Source organism: Corvus moneduloides, chromosome 5 (genome assembly GCF_009650955.1).
Source record: "Corvus moneduloides isolate bCorMon1 chromosome 5, bCorMon1.pri, whole genome shotgun sequence".
In the NCBI taxonomy this organism is placed as follows: domain Eukaryota; kingdom Metazoa; phylum Chordata; class Aves; order Passeriformes; family Corvidae; genus Corvus; species Corvus moneduloides.
In genome coordinates, this window is record NC_045480.1 from 27217623 (window position 1) to 27244494 (window position 26872).

The window sequence follows — 26872 nt, forward strand, 5'->3', positions numbered from 1 at the left end:
TACTGAGGACACACAGCCCTTGCAGATGACTTTCTAAATCATACCTGTTTTCTGAGACGTTTCTCAGGCCTCTTTCTCAGGCACCAGGAACTGATGCTCCATTTCTTTGACTGCTTTGTTGTAGAACAGAAACTGCACATAAATAAGTCAGTTCTAAACAGACATTGCTTTGAAGAGACTCTTCTCAAAACTGATCTAGCTGGCAGATACTGAAAGAATTACTACTTTGGCCATACCAAATGCACCCTAAAAAACTAAACAGAAATATACAGTGTATAAACTACCAGATTGTTATCAGGGAGGAAGAAAGTTATCTGGAAGTGTCATTTATACTGACTTGAGAATGGTTATCAGGAATAAACAACGCAAGATCTGTTGCAGAACAAGCGCATCCTGTTCAGAAAAGCTATATAAGGAAGATTCTGTGCCCCAGCCACAGAGGCTATATTATCAGGTCTTTACAGCACACTTGAAATAGAGCCCTGTGTAGTTCTGTTTTGAAAGCCTCTGAAAACCTATTGAAATAAAGGATAGGGAGAACTGAAGAGGCATCTTAATTAAACAGATTTGAAAAAATATCCTTCGGCCTTCCAATCATTCATGGACAAAGCAACCAGGCACTCCTACTTCGGCAAGAGTAAAATCTTCAGGAGTTTTATTTCAGCTATGACCCTGGGAACTTGGCCCTTTCATCTTGGTATGGCAGAAGACTTTTGAATACGCTCTTTTCTTGCAAAAACAAAAAAAAGGAAAAAAAAAATGAAAAAAGTATCTTCAAACACCTGCCAACATGCCTAACATCAGGGCTTCAACAAGCAGCTTTCCTACTCCAAGGGTTTGCATAGGAACTTGCAGTAATCAGCTTCATTCAGACATCATTTGCTTGGAGTAATAAGACAGAGTAAAAGAAAGCTTAGTCTGTGGAAAGAGAAGATAGGACCGTGTAATGGATGCAACTAGCAACTGTCTGATCAGTACAAAATTCCCAAATTGTCATCCCCTGGAGGATTTGGAAGGGCCATCTAGAATTAAAGACAATACCTGCCTGAGACAGCAGAATCCATTGCTGCCCAAGCACCACGTGGTAAACACCAGCCTCTCTAAATGAGTTTGGTGCCAAAAGAGAGACTTTACATCCAAATCCAGCCCACACTCAAAATTATAGCAGCAATTGCTAGTTGTTGCATTTTACTCTTCCTAGGCAAAGCATTGTGTTGAGAATATATGGATACTTACATTCAGTAGCAACTGGAACCTGGAGTTCACACCAGTTTCTCAGTTTGACACATCAGCCTTTTGCCTCCTACTTTGGTCCTCACCTTTCTGAGCACATTCAAAGTAGCACCCAGCTACCAGACACTGCATAACCTCATCGCACAGCTGACAGGAGAAAAGATTTCCCCTTCGCCAGGTGAGTTTTATATTGGTCTTGAGGAGACATATTCATAAACACAAGGCTATATAAAAACTAACTCTGATGTAAAATTCTCAGAGAAATATTGGTGCATTTGAACTTTTTATGCCAAAAAAAGTTGCGACACCTTAAATCCTGAATGAGTGCTCCAGTCAGAAGCTTTGTAAATATTGTTTAGGTGACCTGTGACATGAAGCAAATCAGAGGATTACTGGGAGAGGAGTACCCTTTGAAGTGTTCAACTGTGAAATATGGCATTTTTATTTTTATTTCTACCACATCATTACTGTTAATAGAATATACTTCAACTATCTTTTTTTGTTTAATATGTATCTACCATTCTGGTATTTGAGGGCTTTTTTCTGATGAAATGGTGCTAACTTTAAAACCATGACACCTGACAGTCTGAAATATCAGCATGTGTTCCCTGCAATGTGACTGTTTGCATCCTGCAAACTTTCCTTGGGCAAGAGCACAAGAAAGGAATTTAGCACTAGATCCTGCCTCATCTCTTCCAGCCACGGGCAGACTTTACAGGACACACACCTTCATGGAAGTGTGTGAAGGTGCATATGCACCCCATGCAACTGAGTGTGTCTCCTGAGTTACCACTAGAAAATTAACACAAAAGCTGTATCTGAAACACCTCCATTGATGGCCTTCAAACTGTCTACCATTTTAATTTCAACATCCCCATATTACAGGCAAGTAAGAACTCTGAACAAAATTCTTTATACGAAAACTCACGGTTTAGACTTTTTTGTTTTTTCTCCTGTCTTTTTCAAACTTTCCCAGATAACCCTGGTTCCTTGTATGCTCTTCTGGCTATTCACTTCCTATTGCTTCATTTTTTAAACTTGTCTATGATTTTATAGAACTGAACATAATAAAGAGAAGGTTTATTTAATTTGTAAGTGTCAATCTCAACTCATGCAAAATAAAACCCTCAAAAATGCTAGAAGTAATTAATTTATTTGACAACTGCTGTCCAGCCTTAAAACACAGCTGATCTCCTACTTGCAAAAAACCTAATCAGATGCCATTTTTACTGGGTACAGGCCAAAGAGAGACTCTTTCCTGCATTTGAGTACAGTGAATTTCTGTAACCTGTTTTCTAACTGCATAAGACTATCACAACATCTTCACATTTTCAAGCAGAATAAAGTGAAGAGGACTGCACTGAATAGCTCCTTCCTCCTCCCATCACGATGTGAGGGAGGCCCATCAGTGCACTGCTGATGATCCAGGTTTCTGATGGCTACTGTCCTTCCGTCAGGAGGAGCAGGAATTTATCTGCAGTGCCATTAAAAACTGGGGTGAATTCCTGCATGGGTCATTGCTACCTCCTGCAACCCCTGTCCCAGGGCACTGCCCTCCCCTGGATCCCAGAGATTTCCTGCCTGTGCTTACAGATCTCAACATCCATATCCTGCCCTTATACTTCTCTCTTCAGTACTTCACTCTTTGTGCCAGTAGGAAAGTCAGGTTCATGTCTATACCCACTTTCCCAAATTAGGTATGCTGTCAGACTCACCTGTTTCTTTGATGAAGTAATTGTTTTCAGAAAGTTACATGTGGATGTAACTCAGCTCCTTCCTGAAATTCTTCCAGAAGCTTTGGATGAACACTCTCCACTCCTAGTAACTTAGGGAAATTATGCTTTCCTCCCCTTATCTTTTTTTTTCCTTTTAAAATAAATACCTGTCTCTGCTGGCAGTTAACCTCCATCACCCGCACTGACATGATCATTTGGAAAACCTGTGCTAATTTCAGAGACAAGAAGACGAATAAAAACCAGGTATTAAAAATTGCCTCGATCAACAGTTTCATTGAAGTTGAATATTTTTGCTTATTAAGATTCCAAATTTAGATCATGCTATTTTTTTTTTAAAGGGCTATACTTGCATAATAACCTCCATTACTATGCATTTGGTGCTGAATTTTCAAAGAACATCAAAGTACTAAATTGGCAGAAATCACTGGCTGAATCCCAGGGATCCATGTTTTTTGAAGTATTCATCTTTTGGCAGCTGCAGCTTCTTCTGCAGGTGCAGGGAAAACATTTTATTTAAGTCACTTTATTCATGTAGCTCAATTCAAAGGCTAGTTCACTTGAAGCTGAGAAAATCCTTGGTTGTTAGATACAGAGAACCAATTTCCAATTTACGGACAAAAACCAGATAGTAACGGATGAGGTCTGGTTCTAGGACAGTATGATCTGTCAGTTCTATTACTAACTAGAAAAACTTGCATTTAAATTTATCAAAATACCTTTGAACTCAGTTTTTAAAAGCCTCCAGCACATTTAAATAAGCTTTACATAACTGATTAAAAACAAAAACTGTTTGCAGTTTTAAAATTTATTTTCACATTTCATCTGGGCAGAGATTGATACAATTTATGAGAAAAAATTATCTACCCAAAAAATGTGAACAGAGGCTAAGGTATGTAGTATCTTAAATAAATGTGGCTGGGTAAGAGATAATCTTCTGGGGAACAAAGGAAGTTTAACTATTGTGTTGAAGCATTAGTCCCTTGTGGAGCAGCATAACAAACAGCTACTTAGAAAGAATAAAGTGTGAAAAAATACTGCAAGGGCATTAGCAAGCACATTGCCAGCACTGTGGTATTACTTTATAGCAACCCCATATCCTAGAAGCTATGTTCCCAAGTGGGGATAAAACATGCCATACTGTGGCACTATAAAATTCCAAGACAACTGGAATACTTGCCTCAAGGGACCATTGCTAACTGGCTCTTCTCTTGCTGTATTTACTGGAGGTATGTGTTAAAAATGCAGTACTTTATAGAATCATAGAATGGTTTGCGTTGGAAGGGACCCTAAAGATCATCTAGTTCCACCCCCTTGCCATGGGCACGGATACTTTTCACTAGACAAGGTTACTCAGAGTCCCATCCAACCTGGCCTTGAGCAATTCCAAGATGGGGCATCCACAACTCCTCTGAGCAACCTGTTCCTTATAATTTTTTCCTAGTATCTAATCTAAATCTATCCTCTTCCAGTTTAAACCCATTCCCCCTCGTTAAATCACTACATGCCCTTCTAAGAAGTCCCTCGCCACTTCTCTTGTACATCCTATTTAAGTACTAGAAGGCTGCTATTGGACCTCTCCAAAGCCTCCTCTTCTCCAGGCTGAATAGCCCTTGGTGTTGAAAGGCAAAATGCAATTTGTGTCTAGACCTCTGTGCTCCACAAAGCATAAGAAAGGACCTTCAGCAGCACAAGATATCTCCCTGAGACAACTCTCAGGGGGCCAGGGGAGCTCCCCTCAGCACGACTTCCCGTCAGGAAGAGAAGAGAATGATGTAAGGGAGGAAGATTAGATTAAAATGAATAAAGGAGAGTATATAAAGATATAATCAATGCCCTAGAGGAAAATGCTGTGGGTATGGGGAGGAAAAAGGGAAGCGGGGTTTCGCATCCATCCAACAACATAACTGATAGGATGCATTTCTGCTATTATGAGGAGATAAAAGCTGCAGGACCATGGCAGCATCAGCTATGTGCTGAAGGGCACCACAGGGACTGACACAACTTCTCCTATCTCCAAGAGGGGTGCCTGCTATTTTATTTCACCAACAATTCAACAACCAGGGTAAAGACTGAACAGAAGAAGCAGAAGGATGCCGTGGTGAAAGCTATGGAATTCATGAATTTGGCTGATTAAGTGCTAATCATGTGGAACAAAGTTCACAAAACAAACGGTTGTCTAGGCTGCCCAGCAGGCAGGATGACAGCAGGAGTCCTCCACCCTCCCAGCACCCTTTGGCGCTGCAAACCGACTGCCTCAGCCATGCTGGTACAAGCTGATAGACAAGCTGCACTGTGAACCAGATCAGGGAACTAATCCAAGTTAGAACCAATAACAACCTGTAAAAAAAGCTGTAAACTACTGTAAGTCTCTGCTGATTTACAGTGATCAAGAACGGCTACAGTTCCTCATTACTTGTCCTTAGACTAATGGCCAGAAACAATCTCCTTTCTGTTGAACTGTCCTGCATAAGGAAATACCTTTTTTGCAGGTGTTTGAGAAAACTGAGCAAGCATTTTGCATTATGATGTTAATATTTAAAATAATTAATAAATCATTATGGTTATTTCATGGTGACCTTTTGCTTTTTCTAGGCTGACCTTTACAAACAATGACACTTGCTCATGGTGTAGCATTTTCGTGGGTAAACTGTGCAACCTTATCTGAACAAAACATCATTTGTACTCATAAATAAGAACATATGCTATCAAGTTTCATGCACAATTTCAGGTATAGTGAAAAAATCTGCCTCTTTGCTGTATTCAAGACTATCTTTAGAAAAAATCTACTGTTTCTTATGAAGTGCAGAAGATGCCAAAATCACACAAGAAAATGAGCCATTTACTTCCATTTCCCCTTGGTAGAGAGCAAACGGAAGCAAGACACTGCTTGTGAAGAATGCAGATTGATTGTGTGAAGGAAATTATGAAATGAGCTAGTGGATCAGGCTGTGTTTGGAGGCACAGTTTCTTCTCCCCATCTATCTATTCCTATGCAAAAATCCAGATAACAATGACTTGTAGGCCAGCAACACTCCCTTCTCACTTCTGTGCTAATAAGTACTTTCTTCTTTGATAAATAGGGCTTAGGAACAGAGCTGGTATTCGTGGTGTGCACCTCTTCACTTTAATCACCAGCACTTGCCTTGCCCTCCATCCAACTCAGACAAGGTGACATGGGCTCCAGGGCGGAGCTTCTTCTCTCAGATAAACCTGAACTTCAGATGCCCTCAGTGATGCGTGGTGCCCTCCCAAGGGCCTTGCGGCTTTATGGTAAGTGTCCAGAAACCTGAGCTGAGATCCCCTCTGGGTTCATCTGCAAAATTATCAGAGAAGCAATTTCTACCAGAGCTGGGACTGCAAGGGAGCACTTTGCCCATGGTGACTGAAAGTGATAATCTTTTCAAAGTAGCTGATGAACTGTGTTCAAAGAAACTACTCCATCAGCTGGACAATAAAGCAACTTGAAGAAATCACATGGACTTGACTCTCAGGAGTGAGGAGCAGCAATTTAACCAGTCCTCACTCCTGGGCCAGTAGTAACAAAGCTCTTTGGAGAATCTCCCGCCAACAAAAATTAATCTCAGACACCTAATATGAACAATTAACCACTAATAATACGAAGGCACCTCTGCTACTGAACTGTATAAAGCATAAGTGAAAGGCTTTACCCAAAAAGTCTCTTAGCAGCCATTTCCTCAACCACTGCTACACCTTATATACAGTATTTGATACATGTTGGAAAAAATGTACCCAACAGAGGTAGGAGCACTGACCGCACGCATAAGCCAGCATGATTATTTCCACCCTTCAACAGTAGCTCTGCTTTTAGTAACCCAGACACAAACACAGAGGCTGATTAATCATACAATGTGATGTATAAATACTATCCTGCCATGGGAATAATTTAGCATGGAACAAAAGTGGAAAGCAGACAACATTTTAGCATAACAATATCAATTTCTTTAAGTTTCCTTTTCATACCTAAAATAAAAGCTATTTTAAAAATTAAATTAAATAAAATTAAATGTTTTTAATACTATTATCACATTTCAGTAGCTTGTGCTTTTTCTTGCTGCAAAGATAACATACAGCCTCACACAGAAAAAAAGGCGTACTATCATTAAAGTTTCCAACAAGGTTAATACATCTGCTAAACAAAAGCAAATAAAAGGGTTTGCATTTTCAGACCCAGGAGTAAGGAATTTCCATGTCAGTATTTTTGTCAACTCTCAGTTCACACCGCAATTTTCTATTTAACAATGTTTTCGCCTTCTATGACTATTCCTCTTGTGTCATTCAGTAAGGATCTGAACAGAATTTAGCCTCATTTAAAGCAGAAGACATTCTGCTTCTCTAAGCCTTTTCAGAGAGAATGATGAAGATGCATGCCTTAAAACTAAGCTTCAAAATCAGGGGTTTTCTTTTTCTATTGTATGTTTTTTTATCCTGAATTCATTGGTTGTCTCAAATATTTTTAATTTTAGGGCATTTTTCTTCCCTTGCTTTTATTTATAAAGCTATTTTTTAAGCCTTCAGGATTACTCAGTTATAATATAATGACATGAAAGGGTGAAATACAGCCTTTTCATTTTTCTTCATTTCATGTTTTCCTCTGAACACTAATAGAGTGATGTTGCACACTATCTTGTATTTCTTTTGTCCTGCTTACTGTAAAACAGTACAATACAGTACAATTTACCGGAATTCCTAATTTTTAGGTTACTGAACTTTCTAATCCAAGCATGTTTTCATGGTTCCTGATATAGGGATTCTAAATTGTTACTATCATCTTCACCACATCTTTCCAAACATCTGCATTATACATAGAATTGTTCTATCATGATTAAAAGACTTTCAAAACGTTTTTTTGCTTCATAGATGAGCCAGCATTTACTTAATGATTACTCATGCTCCAAAATCTTACATGGCTTTTTATTGCCCACTCCAACCTCTCATCACACCCTGGTGTGGGCGCAGGGTGTAAATGCCAACATGTTTTCACCAGGGCTAGGTGAAAAGTAATTTTCATGCAACAAACAGTTGAACTTTTCTTGTGGGGTGTTTATCTCTGTTTTTCTTCAGGGGCTGAGGACACAGAATTAGTACTTCAGGCTCTTGTTGGTTTGTAGAGCACCAGTTTTTATGCTGGAATCTCTTCTGGTTTGGCGAGCACACACAACAGTTTATTAAGGGCATGACCTAGAGCATGCTGATGTAAGTGAAGAATTCATATTGACTTCAATGATCTTTGGGCTGATGCCTAAGTAAACTCAAAGACATAAGCTGTATTTAGTTAAAAATAGCAATGCTCTTGAGACTTTCTAATGTTTTTAGGGGTGAGAACCATTCAAATCAAAAGATAAATTTTCAGCTCAGTGTTAAGGACCCTATGGACAGCAGCCATTAGTAACTACACAGGCTCTTCAATAAACTTTTAATTTGCACAACCTGCATAGCTTAGACACTTGACTGCATGACTTGCATGCAAAACCAACAGGAAATCAGATTTGCCGTAGATTTAAACAACAGCATCAAGAGGTTGCACAACTCCACTCAATTGCTTACAAAGTGCTCTTTTGGCAATGGTGTGCCTTGAAAAGAATGTGAAGTCCCTCTAATCACTTTATATTAGAAAGCTGTTGCAGACAAGGAAAAAAAAGTCATTAAAATTAAATCCCACTAAAATTAAGAGGAAGATAGAGTTCATTAATCTGTGATAAGTTAAAAGAACACAGAAAATATTGTTAAGCGATGTCTTTGGAAAGTTCCAGTCTTAAAAAATAATGTTAGAACTTTTTCATATTTGCTTTCCACTTATTTAAATGCTTTTCTACATAAAGAAAAACTTATCTGTCATACCAGAGATGCCTGCATCTTATGTGAAACAAAAGCATAATTTCCCACTTCCAGAATTCTTTCACTATAAAATCTTTTCAAATTAAATAAAAATCTATCAAAAAAATCAAGCAGAAACTCACACAAATTTTCTGGTGAATCAAATATAGAAATAGATTAACACCTACACCCCTAACAATAGTAACTTATTTATTGGTGCTATATGCCAATTAAAATCAATTAACATTATTAGCTCGTTTACATTTTCTATTTGTTATTTTTAGTTCATATCAGTTACTCATACTCTATGCCTAAATCCTCTTTCAAACGAAAAAGCAACTTTTTAATGTTAGGGAGATAAAAATATTTAATTAAATAGTAGTTTAGGAAAATAAAAGAGATACTCTGTTAAAGCTGAGAATATTCTGCAGATGATTTTATTTTGACTACATCCTGACACAGTGTGTCCAAGAGAGAGAGATTCAGGCAGTGTCTCTAAATGCAGCAGCTCCCAAAGCAGGGTTTCCCTATGAGTTAGCCTTACAGCAGAAGCTGATACCAAAACAGGACCCACCAAGGCATGAGTGTGGAATCAGATTGCCCAAAAACAAGTTGGGAGTTGGTAATCTGGCAGACGGATTTTCCTCAGAACAACTTAAATGCAGCACATATCTTTTAAGCCCCAAAAGTGGTCAGAATAGAATGAAAACCTAGACTAGCTACACACATGGCAAATTTGCACATGGCAAATTCTTGGTCCTATTTCGCATTGCTGTTGTTTTCAGCGTCTTCTTGCAACAGCTCTGAGGCCATTTTATGCAGTGGATACTGGGATCAAATTCACCCTAGTGCAACCAGCTGTCCTCCAGTTTAAATCTTGTGTAGCCTTTACAGCATAAATGGTGCTTATGGGGTGTACAGTCTGTGAGACCAATTCGTTGTGTGAAGCCAATACAGGAAAAGGTAGCTTAGAAGGTGCAAGAAAATTTCTCCTCAAAAGTCTGCCCCTGAAAAAAAGGGCAAACTAATAACTGAGAGACTTGCATGTTTTCAAAAAAAGATCAGGCTTACCACTTTTCTTTACTTAGAAAAGAAACAATTATTAATTTGAATAGACCATTGTCAAAAAAGTCAAAAGACCATGCAGAAACTAAAATCTCCACCAGAATAAATCCTGCAATTGCTGTGAAAAAAGCAAATAAATGTATTTTATGCCCCTAATTACTATCCATAAAGAAATCCCTACATTAAGAAAGGGAAGTTAAAAAAGGGGCGGGGGGAAGGGGGACATTTCTCTGAGATTAACTCTGTGTCAACTTTGGAGCCTTGAAGGACTGCCAGCTGTCCGGGCGTACATATTTTACCACTGAAGTATGCTTTTGTTTCAGAACGGCTGAGACCCCCAAAATGATGTAATCCCCAGCGGAAGACTGACAAGCTTTGAGATATTCCAAAACACAGATGACAGACAAAATAGCAAGTAATCAGTGTAACTATATTGAATATTATCTTGCGAGAATCCAACAACACAAACCTAATGCACCAGATAACAGCACTGCTTTGAGCAAACCTGGAGTAGAACATCACAAAGATTTCTGCAAAGAAGAAATCATTCAAGAAGGACAATTATCTACATGGGTGGAGGGAAGAAAGACGGAGGGGAACATATGCCTTTCATAATTAGGGGCCTGATTATACTGTAGCCGAAAGGGATTTTTTACATTTTAAATTTGATTACATTTCAGAATGAAGCACACTAATTGGTATTTCTGCAGTCTGTTTGAAGAGAACTTCATCTACTTAGGGAGGGGGAAAAAATAACAAAAAACCAGTGACCTTCATACCATCTATCCCTAATATCTAGTTTTTTGCCTGAAGTATTCATGGCTTCTCTTCAATTGCTGAAGCTATCTCTGGGAATAAGTGCTTTATGACTCATTGCAGTTTATCTCCAGAAAACCAGGAAAGAGATAATAGCAAATATACCAGAATCAAATACATATTAAATCAAACAATCACAGCTGCTACAAGGAAAAACAAATCAAACCAGTCTGTCCACCACTACAAATAAGAGACTGGAAGAAATTATTTGCACAGGCAACACCCAAGACGGCACCTTAAACCATTAATTAATTAACGGTTAATTAAGGAAGGGACATGTGCATTGAAAAATGCAGAAACCCCTACTCACTACAAAATCAAAGGCACAATGCACTTCCAGTTCCTGTCATTCTGCCAAAAACAGTGTTGAGGGAGAGGATGGTAAATTGGCATGACAAATAGAAGCAAAAGTAACAAAGAGTGTCTCATAAAACTTGTAAATGAGTATATATTACCATGTATACATACTCTTCTTTCTCAAATACACGCCAGACAAATGCATATTTCCTGTCTAAGCCAAAGAACTGAGAAGGAACCATCATAAACATAACTTAGAGGCCATGAACTCAAAGTAAAATATCCAGACCTTTGGACAAGGACAGTGTTGGTGAAAGGAGATGCACTTCCAATATAAGACGAAGTTCCAATACAAGAGCATTTCTGAAGAAAAAGGGTTTTACAGAATGTAAAGGAAAAAAAACGCACAAATGAATAACTATGAACAGAAATAAAGCAACATCCAAACTTTGCAACCTGACCTTTGTTGATGAAAGCCCCCAGGAACAGACTGAGCACTGACTGTCACCATCCTCCTGTGGCCCCTGGCAGACAAACCATAAGCCAGTCAGGGATGCCTGCTCTGTAGGTACAAAACCAACTTGGTGCAGGATGGTTCCTTGGAAGTGGAGAGACAGGTGCTTCCTAAAGCTGGTTCAAGACACCTAACTAGACAAGATGAGTCATACCCTCAAAAAGCTCTTTCTGCATGCTGTAAGTAGACAGAGAGACAGACAGACAAGGTTCCTGTTTTAAACCTGCCTTGAAGTAGGGTGACAGGAAGAAACCCAACATTCTTCACTTTCATCCCTGATCAATACAAGTAAGTGTTTTGGGGGCCAATGTAGGAGGGACTTAATGTAGGGAGTTTCAGAGAGCTATAAAAACCTAAGCATGTCTTTTTTTGATTTTATTTTTTTTTTTCCTTTTAAAAAATTAATTTCATAACCAGTTGTGGATGGAACTGTTCTAAGTAGCTTATTCTGGGGAACATGAGTGGGATAGTAAGAACATGGCATTTTCACCTGGGGATAGCAACTGGTCACTGAAGTCTCCTCACAAAAAATGCCCGACCTGAAATAAGGAATAACAAAGAGTAAGAAGATACTTCACCTACATGAATGCTGCAAAGGTACAAGACAGCCTACAGATGGGAGTCTGGGGAAACTAAAGGCAGACTTTAGGAGAAGGTAAACAAAAAAGCAAGTGTAGAAAGGAGCTAAGGGCTGGATACATGTGGGTGATGGAGAGACAGAGGCAGCTGGCTGGAAATGGGAGCAGATGTTATAACAGATGGACAAGGAGGAATATGAGATGGGTGGTGGAGGAAGAGCTGTGGCATGAAGAGACAAAAGAAACTAAAAGAATATAGTCAGGAAATCTCAAATTGAATTAATTCTTCGTAAACCTCAGTACTCTGTTGCTGTCAAATACCTGCAAAGCCTAGGTGGTGTGTTTACCCGCTGGTGAACATTTGGTCCATTTGGAAGACAAGGTAGACAACCTGCTGTTGCATTGATCACTAGTGCAAGCAGCAGATAGTGATGACGTGCAGACAAATTATTTGAACTTGCCAGTAAAATAAGTATCATTCTCTACAGTCAAAACATTGTTTCAGCTTTTAAGTATTTTATTTGCTTACTTCAGAAATTATGTTGAAAGCATCAAAGGAACAACAACAGTGAGTTTGTGAAGGCAAGTGCTCAAAAGTTAACAAATGCCAGAACACAGTTCCCCAGCATGAACAACATTAAGATGCAGAAGCAATCAATTAGCCCCTACAACTTCTGCCATTTCTTCTTAGTGCACAGGATTTGCAGGAATGCGGGCAGAGTATGGGGAAGATGACAGAAAGGTGCAAAAGATGAAGAAACTGAGGAATTAGTTTCTCTTTCTCTGACTCCCAGTTCTCACCTGCTTTTAGGCAAGCCTGTTGAAGGCATGGCTTTTTCTAAATTTCTGTTAGGTTTTTCTCTTTTGCAGCCTCCAGTCTAATAAAGATAACACAAGATATCTCCTTTAAGATAACACAAGAGTGCTTCTGCCATTTCTATATATTCTCCAATTGCTCAACATTTTAAGAGCAAAAAGTCAGAATTCCCTCTGGGATCCTGGCATATCTCTGGGGAGCCTTCTGGGTACAGACATGCTGACATTCAGTAACAGCCTGGGAAACATGTCATCTAGGAAGTGCAGCTTGGTGAACCAGCAGCAGCACCTCTCTGTGGCTGTAAGCATTCCCCAAAGACTGTTTTATAACTCTAATTCTAGTTCTCTCTCCCTCTATTATTTTTTTAAGGTCTTGGTGGCTACATCAATACACAAGGTGTACACAGATCTGTAAAACAAATACGCACAGGCAGCACCAGAAACAAAAGCCTGAATGAGATTTGAATCAACAAGGAGCATTCACACATTATATCCACACATTCACCATTTTAACACAAACCCATGCAAGCCAAATCCCTATTTGTATTGTTTTTCGCTAGACAAATTCGTCTAATTGGTTATGACTGGCTATTGCCACCTCTTATCAGGCAACTACTCCCACAATAATGTTTATTTTAATAAATAAAGTGGGAAAGTACGAGAGAATAACACATCTGGTTCTAAACTAGCCTTAGTGATGCAATTGGCTTTTTAAAATTGTGTATGACACAAACATCATTCTGTTATTTACACAAAAGTCTCAATTAACAAAGCTCCCTCAATCCAATTTTACAAACATTACTTTCCTTGCCTGACAAAATGATATCTGAGAAAGAAAGGGGAGGGAGAAAAAAATCCTTAGGCTATGATCTGTGAGCTTTCCTGTCTTGACAGGCCACAGTCCCAGTGTCTGCAACAGAGCAGAAGGGTCACCGCAAAATGTAACTTGACCTGAACTTTAACCACCAGAGGTGACATTTACTCAACTATAAAATTTAAAACTAAACAAGAACAAACAGGGAGAAAGGACTATGAGAGTGCCTTCTCCATGTTGATTTAAAATTCAAGACCATGAAAGATCTGCTTCTTAGTTCTTTCTTTCTAGAGCTTGACTACACATGAAGAGATTTGTGAGAAAGTACTGATTTAATAAGGTAGAGTTTTTGAATTTATGTAGTACAGGACAATATTTGGACATTATTGAAACCAAAAATGGTAGTAGCACTAACAACATTTCTAAAGATGGTATTTAATTTTTATGTGGAAAAAAAAGTTGCATTAGGCAAGGTTGACAGATCAATGAAAATATTTAATTCTGCTTATCCCCAAGTCAGACTTCATCCATAGACAACACCAAAACAGTTTGATCCACCCTTTAAACTTGATCTCAGGACTGTTGCAAACACGAGGAGAACTGTATGTTTTCACACCAATTTATACAGAAGCAGAACCTAACACTTAAAATATTGTGTATATGTGAAAGTATATAAGAAAGCAAATTATCTTGACTAAAATGAGTGCATTACCACTAAAATACGTGGAGATTGTTAGCATGACATAGGTTGACAGTCCAAAATTCAAAGAACAGAATTTACCTCTGATAAAATCTCATGGTAAGCACAAGAGAATTACCACCACCACTGAGCTGAATAAAATAACTAGCAGTATCTGAAGATGGCAATTATTCCTCCTTGCCTCTGCAGAGGCAATGCTGTCTGTCCTTGTGCCAGCACACACCGTGCATTTAAAACAGATACGAAATTGACAAGAATTAGAATAGAATACTTAGAAATTCTTACAAGAAAGCACTCAAATGGACCAAGCAAAACTTTGCAATCTACAGCAAATACCTTAACATTTGTGTCTGTATACAAAAGAAAAACATCCCTAAAACAATCTCACTAGCTTTGTCCTATGGACGATGACTAACAAATCTTTCTTTTCTTTTGACAGATATTTAATACTTCACCATTTCTGGTTTCCTAGGCTGGGTGTGCTCTGCAGAACAGCAAGAATTTACTCATAATTTTACAACATGACATCAAAACTTGAAGGTTTGACAAGGAAGTGACTTGTATGAAAAGAACAAAAAAAATTATTTAATCATGCCACATACATACAAAAGTACCTTTTTAAAAGTTGCCTAATTCTAAAGAAGCTTCTGTTTTCATTTTATGCTTAAAGCAAAGATATATTTGATGTTAGAAGCATCTTCTACATGCTATTGAAATTGCATACTGAAAAAGAATATAAATCATTAATGAAAATTGCAGGGTATCAGTCTCCTGTTGCAGTTGGCTGTCTGCTAAGTTGGCAGCAAGACAGTGGCCTGCAGAGCTGCAGGCATATGTCTCATGTTAAAAAAAGAAAAAAAGACTTCATGTTATAAACATTTCAATGAAAATTACTATCCAGTTTGGAACCAACTGAGAGCAGGTGTTGAAGACAAAATAAACAGACAACATATGAAAGGTTAAAAAAAAAAATCCCCAATGCCACTGGCCTTCCATTGGGATTGTCTTCTACCATAGATTTTAATGTACATCCTGAAATCCAAACAAAATATACCTGCATGTGTAGAAAGCAACCAGATTTATTCACGTTTAGGACCATAACTTTTTAATACTGATATTTAAGTTATGCCTCATATTTTTAAAACCTATAAAAACTATGCCTATGCAAATATAGATATAAATTAATTCAGAAAACTATTACAATTTGTCTTCCAAATTCCACTAGAAACCCCTCCATGTTTCCCAGATGAGAAATAAATAGGCCAGGAAGCCACACAAGCAGTGACACAAAGCCTGCAGTCAATTCATTTGGCTCACTCATCTTTCTCCTTGCTTTTGCAGAGATCACAAAAGTCCCCATGAATCCTTCTGACTGTCGTGCAAATCAGATAAATATCATGGGACATGTGAAGTGACCTTTTTTTGCCCAATGGCTCTGTTACCATGAAGCAAAGGACTGAACTGGTGCAGCAGTGGCAGCATCTCAGCATTAACTAAACTGCAGGCGCTCCCTACGCAGCCCCTCTCAGCTGGCCAGACAACGGCTTTGCTCGTCTCTTCCCAGTGCTCTTGGCAGGGTGAACGTCAGATCCACCATCATCTGGGACTGCTGGACCACAAATACTTTCCCCTGGATCATGTCCAGAACACACTGAGAAGTAGAGATACCAGGAAGTCATCTTACACACAGTCAGAGAGGGGTATTTTAGGTGTCTATAAAATCAGATGGCGCAACAGGAAGAAAAGCCTCCCGAATATCCAACTGTCATTTCAGAATTGGGAAGAAAATAATCTGGATGTTCTCTGGCTGCAATAATAATGCCTGCATGGTTGCATGATGAAACTACTTAGCTCTAACAACAGAGACTACATTTTGTTGCCCAATCCAAAAGGGAAAACTCATTCCAACTGCATCTTACCCGCATGCCAGCCTGGGAGGGGTCTGCAGGACAAGGACCTTCTCCTCGCTACTGGATGAGACACAGGGAGCATGTGAGAAAGAAACACTGCCATAACCTAAGATGAGTTTCTTTTCTATCACTTGATTAGAGCCATCCTATGAGAAGTTTTCTTCTTTGAAATGCACCCATGGTGGAGGGCAGCAGCCCTGAAGTTTGCACAGCCACAGCACACCAGCATTTGCAGTTCCTCTCTCTATCACAGCAGACAGATATAGATCATACTCTGTGACATTTCTGGCATTTGCCTTCATTAAGAAGCTGCAGTTATGACTTGCAGGAAACAGAAGAGATTACCCAAAGAATGCAGCCTACAATCATGCACACGAACAGCCTAACCTGGTGGAAAGAGGTCTTCTTCTCATTTCAAACGAGTGCAAAGCCGTCCCACTGACATTAGGCACAAAAATGACCTTTTAGCAACAAAGACTAGAAGAAGCTAATCAGTATTTCTGAGAGAAGCCTGACTGGACCTTCAAAATGTTTAGCTATTTGATGTGTTAAGGTATTCCCCCACCCTGTATAACCCTAGCGAACTTTTAACATGAACCATTTAGCTTATTGTGCTGGTTTGGGCTGAGATACAGTTAATTTTCATCATAGGATTTGGTACAAGTCTGGTTTGGATTTGTGGTGAAAATAGGGTTGATAACAAGTGGATATTTTAGTTACTGATGAGCAGTGCTTACAGAGAGTTCAAGGCCATTTCTGCTCCTCCCCTCACTCCCGAAGGAGTCTTAGGGTGCACAAGGAGCTGGGAGGAGACACAGCCAGGACAGCTGACCCCAGCTGACCCAAGGGATATTTCAGACCATATGGAGTCATGCTCAGTACATAGAGTTGGGGGAAGAAGGAGAAAGGGAGTGGGGAGACATTTGGAAGGATGGCATTTTTCTTCCCAAGTCATTGTTACATGTGATGTACCCTGCTTTTCCTGGAGATGGCTGAACACCTGCCTGCCCATGGGAAGTGGTGAATGAATTCCTTGGTTTGCTTTGCTTGTGCACACAGCTTTTGCTTTACCTATTAAACAGTCTTTATGTCAACCCACAAGTTTTCTCACTTTTACTCTTCTGAGTCTCTTCCCCATCCCATGGGGGAGGAGTGAATTAGTGGGGGCTGCATGGGGCTGGCAGGGGTTAAACCACAACACTTAGAAACCTTTGTTTTGGTGGGGAGCTGATGCCTATTTACTAAAGAAAGCTACTGGCAGCCAATTTCCACACACACCTGGAATCATGGATCAATTTTTAAACCTAAATCCTGTACCCACAGGAATGACATGCAGGAATGCCCCAGCAGGATCCAGCATTGCTTACACATGGAGCTTGGTTTTTTGTGCAGATGCAAATGCAGAGCTACTGAAGCATGAATGGGCAAAATGGAAGATCTTGAGAAGGCTTGAAGACAGCACAGCTCATTAAGACTTCTCTAAATATTCAAAACAAAGAACTTTTAATTTCTTGAATTATGTAATCTTTGCAAACTCAGAAAGGACAATATTTAATTTTTATTTTTCTGTATTTCCCTAAATGATCCCAAGCAACAACTTGGTTGCAGCTTTTAAAATTTTATTTTGGATCAATATAGCCAGTTATAGTTCCCAACATAAACACCCACACTACATAGAAACACCAGATTAACCCTTCTCTAATTTGTCTACATGTTGCCATTAATGTGTTTCATTTTTCTCAAGTCATTACTACTTTTTCCCATCAGTTCTGCTGCAAAACTCACAGATTACTTGGAAATCAGCTAGTATGAAGGAGAGGGGGTGGGTCAGCCTTCCACTGAGCTACTGCAAACTTTATTAACTTTAGAAAACACATGTGATAAAAGCATGTAAACTTTAAAATCACTCAGAATTTACTCTTGAATTTTATGTTTGGAACAATGCTTTATTTTTTGGTATGAATAAAAACCACTATCAGAGACCTGAGCTATACCTCTACTGTGAAGCTGGGGAAGCTCTCTCCTACACAAAACAAATGGCATATTCAGTCTAAAGGGGCTACATTATAACCTCAGCCAATTTCATATATACCTACCCACCCATAATATAGCCAGGTTTGGGAAATTGTTGCTTCAAACCAGCAGTGAAGTGAAGACCACAACCAAATAATGTCTGTCCTCTGAGAGAACTGGCTGTCCCTGTCTAGGAATGCAAACGCTTATTGCAAAACCAGGATTGATTTTAGGACTAATGATACTTAGGCCACACTGGCATTAGCATGTAACTTCATTAATATGAAACATTTCCCCCAAAAATCTTGTGCTGAGGACAAGCAGGATCAGTGGAGACATGTCTAATCCAATATGGCAATGCCTACACTCCACAGAATCTTGGAATCATGGGATCACAGAATGGTCTGAGTTGGAAGAGACCCTCTAGTTCTGCCATGGGCAAGGAATCTGCCACTGTCGCCTCTACTCTGTTCTTTTAAATTTAACCCAGATCTATGAGAAGAAGGAAGAAATAGCATCTAACCTCTGCCCCCACAACCAAAGATTCAGACATATCTCCAGACAAATAAAAGATGAGGAATTCCCAGTCCCTTGATTTATACACATATCAAAAAGGGAACAATACAGACTTCAGACAGCTTGTACTTCCCTTATGCAGGACTCTAGACATTAAAAGAACTCTGCATTTCCACTTTGCTCTTTACTTAAATATTTCTCAGTTTGCTTTTCCCACCGTATTACATAACACACAGAATTTAGAAAAAGTAAAAGAAAGGTCCAGAAATCCATTTTGTGATTAAAAATACCAGCAGTTCCTGGCACAAAGAGTTCCTGTTACACCTGTGCTCAAGAGGATACAACTGATACAGCCCTGACAGGTGAAAGTTACTGCATATGGGCAGCACAGCCAGCTGCCTGTGCTGGGGCTGGGCTGCGGGTCCTCAGAGCACACCATGGAAGGCAGATCTGCTCTACAAAGCTCCCACAGAGACTTGCAGATGAAAAGAGAACGGCACAGCTGAAAAAATAGATTTTTTTATTGCTTTGTGGCTCTATTAGCATTTCTTTTGCAGACGTTTGCAGTTGCGCACAGCTCTACGCAGACATTTAGAAAACTAGATGAACAGACAGCGTGATAAAATAAATACGCTATTTTGCAGTGGGGTTTTTTTCCAAACAGCTGCCAAAAAGCCCCACCCCTAAAGCTCCCAAACCTAGCATTCTGGGAAAAGCATCTTTTTCCATTATGCTCTGGTCTATTCTTTTTCTCCTCCAATTTGTAACATTCTGCTGGAATCAGTGATGAAGAACATATGTTTGAGGTAAATTACACCCAGGAGAAATCTTGGAACTGTTACATTCAGTTTTATTACCCAAGGCATTAAGATAGGCTAGTATTACACTTATTATTTAACAGTTCCATCAAACAAGACACTGCTAATGTACTTTTATATTATTATGCATGCAAAAATTAGTATAATATTTCTTAAAACTCAGTGGGTGATTAATGCACTGCATTTTCATTTTACTTAGCAGTTCCAGGATATTTTTTAGTGCTTCAATGAAACAAGGTGTAACATAAATGCAGAATGTTATTGTACAAATATTTGGGAAAACATATGTTCAGGTGACAGAAAGGTTGAGTATCCTAACACTCAACAGCCAGGAAATTGGAAGGGCTTGTGCTTCTTACACAATATAAGCTTGTGCAAGTGCTGCATCTTTAACGTATTCTGCAGAGGGCTGTAACCTAGAGCGCCTTAGGGAAACCTAGTGTGGCCAATGGGACAATTGCTTTCTTTCCACTACTGCAAATACTAGTCCAATTTTACTAGGTAACACCAAATAGCACAAACATCCCCTGTGCACCTATGGGCTGCCTCTTTTGGGGGAGATTTGCACTAGGTCTGTGACATAGTCACATAACTGGAGATTTCCTATAGGCCTAGACTCAGGCAAGCATCAGTAAGTTTACATTTAACAAGTATAATCGGAGTAAAAGATAATTCAAATAAACCTGACTGTTGCTTTGACTGATAATTTGATCCCAAAAGACAAGTCTTCTAAAGTTTTTAAAAGGTTTTGCATTGTATTTCTCAAGTGACTCCATGGGAGCAACAAATAAAACCAAGAAAAATGTGTACTTGTCAAGACTGCACAACTTCCACGCTTTGCAGAAAAGAAGAAAGCAAAAGGCTGAGGCAGCAGTTCAGAGCCACAGCTAAGATATGGCTTTCAATTTCAATTTTAATCAACCACAGAGCCTTAGTGCAGTGTTGGGTCCAAGCTAAAAACATCAGGCACCAGGTGTATCGGGAAGCAGAGCACAAAGTCCCCTCTGTTCAAAGACATGTAATCACTAATACCTCAAAATGTAATTTAATGACTTTCTGTTTCAAGTTCCAAAATGGGTCACAAAGCTGAGAGCACCAGTCCACTTCATCAACTGCAAAGTGAGAGCCAGAGAAAGTTACTTGCTGAATATCATAAGTCTCACTTACTTTATTAGTACTTCTTCCGCATGTGAAGAGTAACTGAAGCTATATTGTTCTAGCTCTCTGTGGTGTTCAGTCCATACAGTGAATGCAGCCATGGCTCATAGAAAATACATTACACAATCATGAAATTGCTACAATGCACACAGGAGTCAAATGATGGTTACACGGGAAAATTATTTACTGGCATTTCTCAACTTTGAAGTTCTTGGATTTTCAGCCTATGTATTATTACTTCTGTGTGCCCTTTTTTACAGGCAACAGTGAGTTTTGCTATCTGTTGCTATAACTCAAGCTGTCCAATCATGGATTGCAGGATTTGAAACTTCAACCTGGAGGTGAGGAATGAGCCAGCAGGTGATGTCTCAAACCCACCCAGTAATTGGTACTGTTTTCTCTCCTGATACATCCCATTTAACAGTCTTCCTATTACTTACCTTGATGGACAGGTGAAAATAAAAGACCATGAATATTTTACTTCATTCTGATCATGAATGAATAATTCTAAGCATTATTGAAATTTATTTTAAACTAATTAACTTTTGTGGCCCTTTAAGAATAAAAAAAGGGTTTTCTTGTTTCTGACTTAAAAGTAAAATGAGGGCAGAACACTGTAGGTCTGGAACATGATCTGTCCAGACTTGTGGCTGTTGCTAACTTGCAGAGCTGTGCTGACTTTGTGAAAATATGCCAACCTGCATCTGCTAAAAGGAATAGTCAGTCTGTAGTTCATAGATGTTCTGCTGGTAGCAGAATATGTCTTGGCATTGTATCTGCGACTGTACGAAAAGGAGAAACAGGCACTGCTCTCTATTCCCTGACTTTCAGCCCTGCTACAAAGAGAGTCCTGCTGTGCCTTCGAAGGATTGTGGAAGGTCCTACAGATCTGACTTGCTTTGCCTTTAAAGTAGCAAGCAAGCTACCTAAGGTTCAGAGGGCTGCAGGCTGTAGAACACAGGCCTGGCAAAACAGAGGTCGAGAAGGAGTAGGTCTAAAGCTGGTCAAGTTTCAGGTCTTCCCAATTCAACTGTAAATACAGCAAATTGTGAATTCAGCAAATTCCACTAGCACTGACAAAGCAAATGGTTGGATAAATAAAGGCTTGAAAACCACCTGTGGAGTATTCCTAGAAATTTCAGTTTATAATTTGCTGCCAAAACGAAACTTATTTCTGGTCATGACAATAGATGTTAATTTTTCTTCGCCCTCTCCCATGAATAACTCAAAATAAATATGACCAAATAAATAAGACCAAAAAATGCGGGTGAACCAAAAAAGTATGCAAGCAATAAGTATGCAAAAAGTATGCAACACTATCACCTACTTGTGCAGATTGCACAGACATGGTTGTGCTAAAACAAAGATACAGAAATATAAGGATGTGAAGACTCTGGCTTTGTGTTAAGCAATTAATTTAATCACATGATAATGATGAGCTTGGTCTAAAATTACCTGTACTGGGGGGTCTCTCCTCAGCTTCTCTTTGGTACTTGACTGAAGTTTTAGAGACTTAAAATCTTCACATACTTACATTAAACACAATGAGGAGAAACTGATAAAATTGTGATTTAAAACAGCTTTGATTATAGGAGAAAGGGAAAAATATGAAAACAGAGATTTAGTAACTACTACATCCCATCTAGAAGACACCACCAAAGTTGTCAGGGAAGCACCATTTAGTGGACAAGATGTGCAGCACATATTGAAAAACAGGAAAGCAAAAGCCTACAAGAAGCCTGGAACACTGTGGGCACTGTGGCCAGGAGTATTAAAATAACACCACAGTGCAAATATGACTGAGGGAGCCCATTCCTACCCTAAGTCTTTTAACTGTTACAGTATTTTACACTCAAAGCAACAGCAGACTGCTAAGACCACAGCTGTATTTTGAATTAGAAGTGTCCACAGGGAATAGTACCAGAATAACCAACAGCAGTATTATTCACTTCCCTTGAGACTCCCCACTTAGGCCCATTCTTGTTAGGCTTTCAATTGTAAGCTCTCAACATCTTGATTTATGTTCATATGCTCCCCACCTCAAAGATGACCTGGTCAATGACCTACTCAATACTAGCAAATACTGAGAAAACTGATAGCAGAAAGTGAGATCCCCTCTGCCATGCTAAGCCACTCCTGAGCCACAGTTCATTCATTTAAAATTAAGTTTTTAACAATTACTTTTCTCTAAAACGTGATACCAGCAACAAGAGGTAAGGGCTTTCCTATTCTATGAGTGCTTATCTAAAAAAAGGCTTAGCATGCTATTTTTAAGGGCTAATGTTCATGTTGTTTCAGCAAGAAGTTCAATGTTGGTTTTAGACACATTTCTTCTTTTATGCCAGACAAGCCAGCTCCTCATATTCACAAAGCAACTGTGGTTCACTGAACATGTTTCCAGGATTAATTTTGACTTCCCAGGGTCAACTTTGCACCAATCAATGAAAGAAATTGTGGAAAAGATTACCTTACGAAAACACACAAACTTAGCCAACCTTTAACAAAAAGAACAACTTGTAGAGCTTTCATCAGACTCAGCACTCTTCAAGGACAGCCTGTCAGCATTTGGCATATATGAACACAGGAGATGGAACAAATCTACAGGAAATCCTTGTGCTTACTCATGTACTCTCAGCACCACAGACAAGTCAAGCCATTTTTATAGACTTCTCCCAGTTCACACGTTCCCAGACATCCAATTTCTCACCACACAAGCAGAATCTTACCTGTAATTTTCTGCAACAAAGGAGGTGGTTCTGGCTCATCACAAATTGCCTTGACGAGGGCCTTCTTCACCTCTTCTTCAGCTGCATCCAGCTCTTTGCCACATTTGATTTCTCCAAACACAGAATATATGTATATCAGCAAGACAAGGAAGTCCTCACAGGTATAATCGTCTTTTGTCCTTTCGTTGTAAGACTTGATCATTGGCAATAACTGGTTCAAAACACTGGGCATTTCTGAGTCGCCGATAGTCTGAAAAACAGAAAGAAGATTGTGTCAGATTGCCTCCATAGTGCTTTTAAGTTAGGACCAGACATACTCCTGCCTGCACATCATTCAATGTTCACATTCTCAGTAGTCAGTAGATGGTGCTGTGATTTATTTGCTGCTCAGACAACGAATTTATTAGTTGTCTGCAGTTTTTTTCTTAGGGATTCATGATAGCAGCATCTTAGCACTTGAAAAGCCTACTGATTAGATCTTCTCCAAGTACCAGTATGGTGAGAGGATGAGAGCATCCATCCCTTGGTATGGACAGAAATGGTACAAAGCACAAGGTCAAACACTTGCTCTAAATTTTAGGCTTCCTCTTCCGGTCTGATTTTGTACATGAGCAGGGGGTTCAAAACTCAGCTTCCATTGACTTGCTGACATCCACATTATGCAACACCAGGGATGGCATTTAGATCCATCGTGCAGGTCTCTGCCACTCAGAGAAGCCCAGTGACTAATTGTACCATCAAACTGCCATCCTCACTGCTCACAGACACCTGCAGATGAAACTTCTACATGCTAATTTTCTGCTTTGGCTTAGCTCGGAACTCAGCAGAAGGATAAGGTGAGAAGTGGGGCCACTGCAAGGCAAACAGGAAGAACACGCTGCTCTTGTATGGGGAGGGAAGTGTGGGAGAAAAGAACAGTCTTTCTCTCCTGGTGGTAACCATTGCTCAGATCCATCCAGGAGGTCTCCGGCAACACTCGTACCCTGCCTCTTGTCCTGTGATCACCCAAAAGATCCCCCTGTGAAAACCTGTGGTTCAGTTCATAGTGTACAGTGATACATCAAATCTCTTGTAATTCAAAGAGTGAAGTCTGCACACATTTATTCTTGGTAGTTACTACAGTAACTTCACACAGACTAGTCATGGTAAATAGGCACCACAGCCAATAATATACTCTTTAAATTGATTCACAACAAGTAAATAAAATACAAATCAAACATCCTAGGAAGAGACACAAGTTTATATAATAGCAAAACCATGCAATAACTTTAGGAACACAGAAACTCAAAACTTTATCTCCTGGTGTACTCCATACAAGACTTCAGGGGGTCTGGTTGTATTTTGTTTTAGTTGTTCTTTGTCAATCTCAGAAACACTAACAAGCATCTCATAAACTATCATTTTTATATCTATACTGATCCACCACAGATCTCAGCCATTAAGAAAGCATGAATTACTTAAGCACCAAAAAACTTTTTTCCAGGCTGTGCTACAAGAAACTACACTTCTGTGGACTATTGTACCCCACCCTGGTCTTGATATACAAGTTTTGCCATGGACCAATCTTTCCTGGGACTTCAGTGTGGTCAGATGTTATGTTTCCATTTGAATACATACCTTGGAGAAGAATTTTCTAACTATTCACTAAACCTAACAGTAAGTGCAACTGCAGACTTGAAGCAGTAAATTAAAAAGCTGCAGTGGTCAAAAGCATGTGAGAGCCAAGAAGGAACATTCTGAAACCCAGGAGGGGTTGGCACCCTCTGTGTTTGGGCAGGGAGAGCTAAATCACACACACAGTAAGTCCGAGCACTGCTCCATCCGGGAAGCAAATCTATGGGGTTTGGCACTGGTCAGGCATATGCTGGTAGCTGGGCCATCCTCAAGACAAGGCTATTGATTCCCAGATTTCAACTCAGCCCTGCCTCAGTTCAGTATTACCTTCTCTTCTTGGAAAGTGACACAAATTCTCATCTGGATGCCAGTACAATAAATAACAGGCCTTTCACATCCTAAGATGGAAAAAGACAAAGCTTCAAGGAATTAAGAGGTATGCGTCTATCATTAGGAAGCCATCTGCAATGAACAAAAGCCTAATCAGTCCTAAAAGTCTAAGAAATCAAGATAAACCTACATGTGGAGTTATTCTCGAATAGATGGCAAATTTCAGTCTAAATTAATCTGAATTCAATTTTATGGAGAGGCAAGACCTATGCCAGGTATTACTGAACATCATCTACTATCTACTGGCACATCATTTATTCCCCTCCTCCACTCCCAACACACAAACTCTACTTCACTCTACCTCTAAACATCCCATAGCATGCTGCTACACCACTGAAGATGAGCATTTTCAAAAGCTGTATTTTGCATGCACAGATTATCCACAGGCATGGAGCACTGAGGATGCACAACAGTAGTGTGAACAGCTCCTGCTTGAGGATAGCTCCTGCAAGGACACATGTACAGCATCTTTGGCAAACTTTCAAACATACATGATAAAAAAAAATCATGTCTAAACTTTCAAGGTGATTTACTGTAGGGCAGGCTAAAACTCAACAACTTCAAGTAAGAATTGCCACCTCTTATCTTCAAAGTAAAAATGAAAGAGGAAAAAAAATTGAAGAGCCGTAATAAACCATTAACTTCAGAATGCACGTAGGGTCTTTCTGGGGTATGAACTTCTCTGGAATGTTTCTCCCCTTATCTCTTGGGAAATGGCACCACAGAGGACTTCAAATGGAACTGCCAAGTTTCAGAGGCTATTTTGTCCAAACAGGCCAGTTGGACTGGACCGTGCATGAAAAGAAAGGGACTTGCAACCTCACTAGAGAGCATCACTCCACAGGGAGCTGGGAAATTTGCCTCAAACAAAATCCACTGGCAGATTGTCATTATCTGGCCACCTCCGATGATTTAGGGGCTCCCTGCACTGCCCAACAATCAATCAATTACCCTGATTGAACAGCCCTAGAACACAAGTTTTAAAAATGTAACTACCCATGACCCAAATTTCCTGCTGGTTATGTTGGCCTCAAGTTAGCCCCATTTGTCTATCATCAAGGGAGCCAATAAAAACAATAAAAACAGGTCAGTTCAGAGCTTTCCAAAGGCTGTATAAAAACATCAATGCTGCTTAATGCAGAGCCAGCTAAAAGGCCCAAGCTCTAACACTTTCTGCTCTGTTGCATTGTTTGGACATTTTAATACTCTAATCATATATTCTCTAGAATTCAGGGAGAGTTTGTGACAGATTTTTGTTGTTTTCCTTCTCTTTTCTCCAGCCTCCTTAGTAATTTATTTTTAGAACTTAAGCCATGTAATAGT

At 39.5% G+C, this 26872-nt stretch overlaps 1 protein-coding gene across 1 annotated transcript in view; it reads right to left on the reverse strand.

Annotated features, from left to right (window-relative positions):
• Positions 1-26872, reverse strand: part of SCFD2 (sec1 family domain containing 2) — a 195622-nt gene that overhangs the window by 85972 nt on the left and 82778 nt on the right. The window contains exon 5 of the mRNA XM_032110266.1: positions 23546-23795. Coding sequence (XP_031966157.1) covers positions 23546-23795 — 250 coding nt within the window. The remainder of the gene's footprint in view (positions 1-23545; positions 23796-26872) is intronic.